This window comes from Pseudochaenichthys georgianus, chromosome 14, assembly GCF_902827115.2.
Source record: "Pseudochaenichthys georgianus chromosome 14, fPseGeo1.2, whole genome shotgun sequence".
NCBI classification, from domain to species: domain Eukaryota; kingdom Metazoa; phylum Chordata; class Actinopteri; order Perciformes; family Channichthyidae; genus Pseudochaenichthys; species Pseudochaenichthys georgianus.
Window position 1 is genome coordinate 34,315,221 of NC_047516.1, and position 9,477 is coordinate 34,324,697.

Genomic DNA, 9,477 nt, shown 5'->3' on the forward strand with positions numbered 1-9,477 from the left:
GTACTGAGCTCTACCAGAGGCGTTTGAGCTCTCTCACCTCTCATGACTTGGAATATATTATTTATGTATAGCACATTTTAACATAAGGCAATTGAAAAATGCTTTACAAAAAAACAACACAAGAAAACAAACACTTAAGATAAAGTACTTAAAAGCCAGTAGAATACAAATTAAAACAAGATAAAGTTGATACAGGTAAAAATACAATAATTAAAGTTACAGTGCAGTGTAAGATGAAGGTTATGTGCATAAAGAGTCTTTCGGCCCGTCTACACTACAGGCATCACAAAATCTTGAAGCTGGGCGTGTCTGAGGCTTGGCGATTTCTCGCGACCAACAACCAATCAGGAATCTCCCGCCTGTCCCCGGCATACAAAGCAATAGCAATGTTAAAATGAAGTAAACTGGATATAAAATCCCCAAACAGGTGAAAACCTACCAGTTTCACCCACTGTCTCTGCCACCTCCCTCCACGCCTCGCTCCTCCGGTTTGTATCCCGGTAGATGAACAGAGACTGATCATACAGCACCGGGTGATTCACTACCGCTCCATTTTTTGGAATATGAGGAAATGACCTGCGTAGTCTCTCCCAGCATACACGCGGTTTGATTGGCTAGCGCTTGTACTGTCAGATTTGTATACGCGGGATTTGATTGACTGATGCCAATCATCGAGCCTCAAAAGTTGAACATTGTTCAGCCTCAAAAGTTGAACATTGTTCAACTTTTGATGCCGATAGATGCTCGTGATGCTTGCAAAGCCATGCCATGCTCCCCACAATGCAGTTCGGCGAAGATTCAAAATCAACTACGTCACCCCATTCAAGTGAATGGGCGAAGCGTTGAAAGCATTTTTCGATGCCTGTAGTGTAGACGGGCCGTTAGACTATGAGAGCCAAATGCTTTCCCTGCCTGGCTGCAAATGAACACTACAGAATATTTTGTTTAATAGACGTCAGGAAGTCTTTTTGTGGCACGTCACTGAGACAAAGGAAACAGTGGATAAATATATAATCTAAAATGTATCATGCCCTGGGTGTGCTACTTTATGATTTATGAGTCATATACCATCATGTTGAAACCATAGACTGTATATATAAATGGACGTAGGGTCCGTGACGTCACCCATAGGATTCTGCAGAGTTGCCGTGAAGCCCTTAGTAGGCGGAGTCGGCCACTAACGGCTCAACAGTGACGTCAGAGTTCAACTCCCGCCTTCTCCAGCCTGCTCCAAATAAGGGCAAAGAGGCGGAGCCGAGGCGGGACCTGCTGCCACCGAGCTGGAAGTTCCAGAGCTAGCTGAAGCTACCAAGCTAAGCTAACATGCTCCCCATCTGCACGCTGCCGTCGCATTTTACGTTTCTAAGGTAAGCGGCCATGAAACTATTCAGCAAAACTATAAATAATAATCTAAGTTATTGAGTTTTTAGCATAATACTTCAGAATCTTAAAACCCCTTAACGTTTGTATGCAATTGTGCTAAATTCAACACTGGAATCAAGCAAATATTAATATGTTTGCATGACATTAGTTATTTATATTTTGATATCACTTAACCATACGTTTAATACATTTAAGTCAAGCTAAGGTACATGTGATGGTAGCTAGTTAGTGCTCTTACCTGTGAGGCCAACAGCATAATAACCAGAGTATCATTAAAAATAAGTACCAGTTCTAGTTCCTTGACTTTAGACAAACAATTCAAAAGACAAAATGTATTTAAAGACCAATCTTTATTTGAAGGTGCCTCTTAACCTGAGATATTAGTTATACAGTAATAGTATTGACAATCTAAAAAAACTGAGCAACTCAACAGTCAACTTTATGTTTCTTATTGTCTAAAGCAGGTGTCTCAGACTCCAGGCCCGCGGGCCAGACGCGGCCCGCGAGACAGTTTCTCATGGCCCGCGCATGGTAAACGCGCGGGCCAGATTAACACTATTAAATGATATCAACAGATAATGTAATAGTGTTAATCTGGCCCGCGCGTTTACGTTTTCAAATTGTAATTACATTTTTGGATTGATCCCGCTGCTGGCAGGGAACTGCTGCGCGCAGTTCCCTCGCCCCTCGCCCCTCCCCCCTCCGAGGGAACTCCGCCACGTCAATCAAATGCGTGCAGTGAGTGATCCAAAAGTGACAGAGTGGAAGGAAAATATATCGCCCAGTCATGTCTACATCAAAACTTTCAGGGAAAAGAAAAGTCGATGATGACCACAGAAGATTTCAGGAGAAGTGGGAGACTGAATATTTTTTTGTCGAGTACAGGGGAAATGCAACGTGCCTTATATGCACAGAGAAAATCGCTGTATACAAGGAGTATAACGTCAAACGTCACTACTCAACTAAACATGCAGAGTATGCAAAATACCTGGGAGACGAGAGAGAGAAAAGAGTCATTGAGCTAAAAAAACCTATGGAAGCAACAAAATCTCTTCAAGAAAGGACGCAATGAGGCTGATTCAGCAGTCGAAGCTAGCTATGTGGTGAGTGAGATGATTGCTAAGGCGGGAAAGCCGTTTACGGAAGGCGAGTTTATAAAAAAGTGCATGTTGCAGGCTGCAAGTATAGTCTGTCCGGAAAAGAAGGGTCAGTTTAACAACATCAGCCTGTCAGCTAACACAGTGGCAGAGCGCATTTCTGACTTATCAAGTGACATATATGATCAGCTGTGCGACAAAGCCAAACTTTTCTGTGCATACTCTGTGGCTCTTGATGAGAGCACGGACATCACTGACACCGCTCAGCTCGCAATGTATGTCTGTGGTGTTGATGACAAGTTTGAAGTGACAGAGGAGTTGCTCACAGTGAAACCAATGCATGGCCAGACCACCGCTCAGGAGATATTCCAGCAACTGTGTGATGCCATTGCGGATATTGGTCTGCCATGGAAGAGGTTTGTTGGAATTACGACCGACGGAGCGCCATCAATGACAGGGAGGAAAAATGGGCTGGTGGCACTTGTTCAAAGAAAACTGGAGGAGGAGGCTATTGCTCTGCACTGCATTATCCATCAGCAGGCCCTTTGCAGCAAATGCTTGAAGTTTGACAATGTGATGTCTGTTGTTGTGAAATGCATCAACCATATCAGATCCAGGGGCTTAAAGCACCGCCAGTTCCGTGCTTTTTTGGAGGAAATTGAGTCAGAATATGAGGATGTGCTCTACTTCACAGTGGTGCGTTGGCTCAGCAGGGGAAACGTTCTGAAGAGGTTTTTTGAGTTGAGAACAGAACTGAAAGTATTCATGCTGGAGAAGGGTGGGATGGCTGTTCCCGAGCTGAGTGATCCCAAATGGCTCATGGACTTAGCTTTTCTTGTTGACATCACGCAGGAGCTGAACGCACTGAATAAGAAGTTGCAGGGCCAGCTTGTCAGTGCAGCATATGACAATGTCAAAGCATTCTCTACAAAACTGGTGTTATGGAAAGCCCAGCTCCCTCAGAAAAACCTTTGCCATTTCCCAGCATGCAAGGCTCTCATGGACAAGGGCACAGCATTCAGTGGTGAGAAGTATGTTGATGCCATTGTGAAGCTACAGGAGGAATTTGATCAGCGGTTTGCAGACTTCAAGACACACAGAGCCACTTTCCAAATGTTTGCAGACCCCTTCTCCTTTGATGCGGAAAATGCCCCTGGTGTGCTTCAAATGGAGCTCATTGACCTGCAGTGCAATTCTGAGCTCAAAGCCAAGTTCAGGGAAGTGAATGGGAAAGCAGACAAGCTTGGACAGTTCATGAGAGAATTGCCCCCCTCCTTCCCTGAGCTTTCCAGGATGTTCAAGCGGACCATGTGCCTTTTTGGGAGCACATATATGTGTGAACAGCTCTTCTCCACCATGAACTTCAATAAGTCAAAGTACAGGTCCAGACTTACTGATGAACATCTTCAAGCCATACTAAGGGTTTCAACTGCTTCCTCCCTCAAACCAAATGTGGCTCAGCTGTGTGAGAGGAAGCGCTGCCAGGTCTCTACCAGCAAGGAGTAGGCAAGAGCAACTGTAAATAGTTATGTTGTGAAGAACCGTTCATGTTAAGAAGATGTTGAAGAACTGTTAATGTTGTATTTTTTAATACATTTTTTGTGGAATACTTGAAGCGGCCCAGACGTGCCCAGACTCTACGTCCAGCGGCCCCCAGGTAAATGGAGTCTGAGACCCCTGGTCTAAAGCATTTATTATTTTCATTTCCCCCCTCTCATATTCAGTGTGGACGGATTGAGACAGCCTGGTGTCCAGAGAGCTGCAGAGACTTCAGGGAGAAACCTCCGTGTGATGGACGTCCTGTCTGTTGGTTTGGAGAGGACTGAGGGTCTTTCCTCAGCGAGGAGGACCAGGGCTGATGGAGGAGCCCATGCTGGGCAAAGCTGATACCAACTGCACAGGCCTAGTCTGTCACTTTATTTGACTAAATGTGTTTACTTATACATTTATTAGGTTTACACCTTCTGTCCATATTTGCTTTTTATTTAAAACATTTGATTAACTTTTGGTTCACATTTCAATTAACTGTATTTGTATTTGCATTCCTTTTGTCCATTATTCTTACTGAACATGTTAGATTACACATTCACATCTGACTGAAGATTGGCCCCATTTATTTGTGACGTTGCAAACTCTGCGGTACAAGGCACAAGTGATGTGAAGCTCATAAAGTGAGGCAAATAGAAATAATCAGCGGATGGAGTGTAGATGTGGAAATAGCTGCATTCGATCAGCTGACTGTTTTTACAATAAAAGTTGTTTATAGTGAATGTCCTGTACTGGTCTTAACATCTCATAGCATCAGCTTTTAATGATCCTCTTGGATGTTCTTCTTGACCCTCAGAGAAGGAGAAGATGTCGTGTCTTTCAGGCATGTCCTTTCCTAACAAAAATGACAGGAAACATAAAACATATTATTGCAGAACAAGTGTGTTATTTATGAAAGCGGTGTGTTTGTGTGTTTAGGGGCTGTAGACATCATTATTTTGTAATTGTAATGGTTTTTTTTTATTTAAACAATGAGCTACAAAGACAATCAGATTATGAATGAACAGTATGAAGTTCATCAACATTGAAATATATGTTATTATCAAAATAATATTTAACTGTTATCAAAACGTAGTGCAACTGTAGAAGCTTGCTCTGTTGACTCACTGAAAGAATAACTTTTACCACGTTTTTTACAGACAATATTGAGAGATAAATCTTTGCCTTCAATACATTACATTAGAAAGCTGACAAAGTCATATTGCTAAATATCTAAATGTAACTTTTTGCATGGAATAAACCCTCAACTTAACTGATGTGTAGGTGATCGAGTATTTAGTATTGTTTAATGGAATGTATATCAGTGTATTAAAGTCAATACTTCATTTATTTAAACCAATATCTTTCTTGATTCTTTGTACAGTAAGAAAAAAAGAGTCTTTGTACCTGTGCTGAAGTTCACTGCTGTGAGGAGTCCAGTTCTGTCTCTCACTCTCTGGTCCAGCCTGTCTGCATCACCTGGACACTTTAAACAAACAGATATACGTAAAGTACCATGTGTACAAACAATATAACTGATTCTCTTCTGTTGAACATGTTGGATTGTGTATTGTCCGAGTCAGGGTCCTTTTTATTTTACTGTAACTTTGGAAGTTGTGTTACCAATGCTTACTGTTTATTTGATACCCATTTGGTAATGCAATTAATAAAAACAACAAGGTTTGGGTTCGTTCTTCAGATGACTGTGACGTTAAGGTGTAAGCTCGATAATGAACTCCAGCTCAATCAACCATGTTGTAATATCTAAGTAATCATCTTGAAATATGACATTAATAATTGTAATATACACACATCTTATTGTGAGGTTGATTTCACATAACTACTTCGACATTAACTTGTCTACATACTTGAGCATAGCCAATTTAAATTAACCTTAGCGATGCATACAGTTCTACCTACATAATAAAATATCTCTAAGTTACAAGGATGTAACCTTATTTTATCAACCTCAAACAGAAGCCGTTTGTTCAACAGTATTATCCCACTTAACACTTGTCTATTTCGTTTTATCCTTTATATATACAGTCTATGATTTTAACTTGGAGGGTACGATTACAATCGTTAGCACCGATGTAGCTACCACTAGCTTACATGCTAACCCAAGCCTTACCATTCATTACGTAGCTGATTAAAATCATTAACACATAAATAGCACTCGAATTTCACTTACCGCATTCATGCACCGTCTGTTTTAACCGCAGAGCGAGTCACAATAGTCCGATATATAAGCATGAAGAACAAACAACCACGGCCGGCTACAAGTTGTGTTTCCTGGATGAGCTGAGCAGGCAGAGTCCCTGTAGCTTCACGGAGCAGCTAGCAGAGAGACAAGAAGCTAACAGCGGCAGGCACTTGACAGAGCCGTCACTCAATGTGACCACGCCCTAATTTATGCACAAACTTTAAGACCTAATATAAATAAAAGGGTCGCGTTAGAAAACAATTCACTCTCAGATCCATAATCATGAAGGTGGAATCTAACTATATCGATAATAAAAATGTATGGAGCCAGGGAGAGAAACATGTTTTTTTCTGCTGTAAAGTTGGGCATTTTAACATGGGGGTCTATGGAAATTGCTCCTTTCTGCAGCCATCGCCTATCGGCCAATATATGAACTGCAGTGTGTGACACTTCCGTATTGGCTTCACGGCTCTGCCCCAGAGTTTGCCGCTTGGTTGAAACACGATGGTGTAGAAAAAGGGATAAAATAGAGAGCCATTTAGAAATAAGTAAGATAATTAATACCAGAGGAGTGTGTACATAGGCCCTGTACGACATGCAGAGAACAGATCAAAACCCCTGACAGACTTACACACTTTGATGATGTCCTCATCTTATAATGATGTTTCATATTTTTTAGAAGCAAAGTAACATTACTCAAAGTATATGTCAGACCCAACTCATGTAAAGTATGTTTTACATCTCCTCAACAATGGTCTGAATCAGGGGCGGCGGGTACTGTAGGCTAGGGAAGGCTAAGCCTTCCCAAATATTTTTGTCACTGCATCCTGGTAAAATAAAAATATAATGTATAATGTTTGTGTCTTTGACATTAGCTATGCAGCCACCAGTAAACTGTACTACGAAGCCAGTTCAACAGACCCTGGATATGTTTGAGTTATCTTAACTAACCCTAACAAACGAGATCTCGCTCGCAGTCCTACGACGCTGGTTATCAACTCGGTAAATCAAGCCAGGGTTTCTCTCTCCAGCTGAGAGCGCGTTCATGTGAAAGGGGTGGGGTTAGCTACATTTGACCAATCACAAACAGGGACAAGTGTACTGACAGCGCAGCGTCATACTTCATTAATGAAAAGTAAACTAATATTAGAACTTTAAACATCCATGACTTAAACAAATAATCCAGGACACAAACCACATAGTTGCACCTGCAAGGTGAATATAGAACAACTGGTTAAAAAATAACTACGGAGTGTTTGAAAGCACAACAGTTTTATGATATCACTGCCCCATCTAAGACACGAGTGGATCTGACTTTAATTACATTTGAGTTGAGTGTTTCGTCAACTTAATGTGTTGCTTAAAATAATACTTCTGCATACAGTATGTGACAATGTAGGTAATGCGCGGCCAGATACGGCTCCAGAAGCTGACTCAGATAAGGAAATATATGATATATTATGATATTATCGATGTACTAATTGATGATGTGATATGAATGATAAATGCGACACGTCTGCGTCTTCTCTGCATACGGCAGTTTAAACTGTATTTCCTTGATCCTGTAATATGACTTGAGAGATTTAAACTCCGCACACTGAGCTCTGATTGGTCAGCAGGCGGTGCTTTCACTGAGTTGATCTCTTTTCTATAGACGCCGGAAGCGGGCAGCGTCCGGTAAAAAAAGTTATTTAGCCTTCCCAAACCTGAGCCTCACGCGCCGCCTATGGTCTGAATAGTTGAGTAGAAAAAAACTGTCTCTCCAGTTTCAGGTAGATTAACACACATTTGTAAGAACAGTTTACAATGAAGCACAAAACCCCTCTTTGCATTAAGCTAGCTGCCACAGAAAGTATAGCTCAACATGCCAACCTTTGGTAGAGTTAGCTAACGTTAGCTAACTTCATGTTCAACAAAAAACCTCTAACGAGCATAACCAGGGGCGTCGCCTGGACCTGGAAACATTCGGGGCTTAGCCCACAGTGGCGGCGCAACAGTCACATTTTCTACTGCAAGACTCCCCACATGCAGATACACAATTGCCCCATCTGGTGTCACAAACGTGTGCCTGCATTAGCTTTGTTAAGGCAATGGATTGTGGGAGATTCTCATAGCACGTGAGGATCTCGAGGGTAAGGTGCCTGTATTATCTCGGTGGACAAAATGTATGTTTTTATTTTATTAGGACAGTAACGTACTGTTGTGTTTGTTTAATTTAATGTTAATTGTTTAATGCTCACAGTCACAGCAACATGTTTTTTGTGTGATTGGCTATTTGTTTTATCAACGTGATCATCAATAGCCAGTGGCGTTTTTATATGTACAAAAGTGGTGGGGCACAAAAAACGTAGATGTCTATATATAAGCTTCTGCAGTGGCACTGACTCTTCAGGTTTACAAATATTATATTTTGACCTAAATCAAAATATATTATTTTCAAAAGCTTTTTATGTCTGATGCTTCAATTAATTTTAAACAGACAATTCAACAGAAGGATACCCACGAAATGTAATTTTATCATTTAAATATTGAATTGTTCTCTCAGTAAGATCCCATTTTCAATAAAATTGCAGTCTTACCTTGACTTGAAGATGAAGTCCATTTGCCTATCCTTCTGGACAAAAATCTCTATTACTTTTTTTTAAAAGTCCTTATCTTCTTGTAGTTTCAAAAGTCTATCATAAATCTAATCTAATCAATAGATTTATGATTATAAAATTATAAAAGTAGGGTAGACATGTGGATATTATCCGGCTGAACAAAACGTGCATTTATCTAACAGGTACGTTTCCCACAGATTTTATTTGGAGCTATTTCCTAAAATCCTATGGAGAAATCTCATTGCTTTTTTGTCGAGGGAAGCCATGCGCAGCTTACTTCCGGGTTTTAGGACGCGTCACTGCAGATCTCTCGTCTCCTCTTCACACAGCACACTTTTCGCGGCACATGTACTTACAGCCAATCAGCTCTGAATTATGTGAGATGACGTATGGTGGGGATGGCAGCACTTTGCCCCTATGGTCATTCTTTTTTTGCCACACACATTAAATAAGAAAATACTCTGAGCATGCGCAGTGTAGTTTTTACAGTCACCATCTTAGACAGTAAGAGGGAGGGGCAGGATCGGGTTTTGTCCCACATGTATGGGCATAGATATGTCTCATAATTATTTGTGTGAACATAAAAATAATTTGTATGTAAATATGTGATTTGTAAATGTAAAACAACATCCACAAATGCATTTAAAAGACATATTTTCCGCCGGTC

General features: G+C 41.0%; 1 protein-coding gene across 1 annotated transcript; it reads left to right on the forward strand.

The window, feature by feature from the left end:
* Positions 1-2,495: 2,495 nt before the first annotated feature.
* On the forward strand, positions 2,496-3,986 carry LOC139435054 (general transcription factor II-I repeat domain-containing protein 2-like). The gene has a single exon (XM_071205369.1). The coding sequence runs from the start codon at positions 2,496-2,498 to the stop codon at positions 3,984-3,986; it is 1,491 nt and encodes a 496-aa protein (XP_071061470.1).
* Positions 3,987-9,477: the final 5,491 nt, after the last annotated feature.

What these genes read in the sequence shown, in the direction of transcription:
- LOC139435054 (XM_071205369.1), top strand. Translation starts at nt 2,496, where the DNA reads ATGATTGCTAAGGCGGGAAAGCCGTTTACGGAAGGCGAGTTTATAAAA.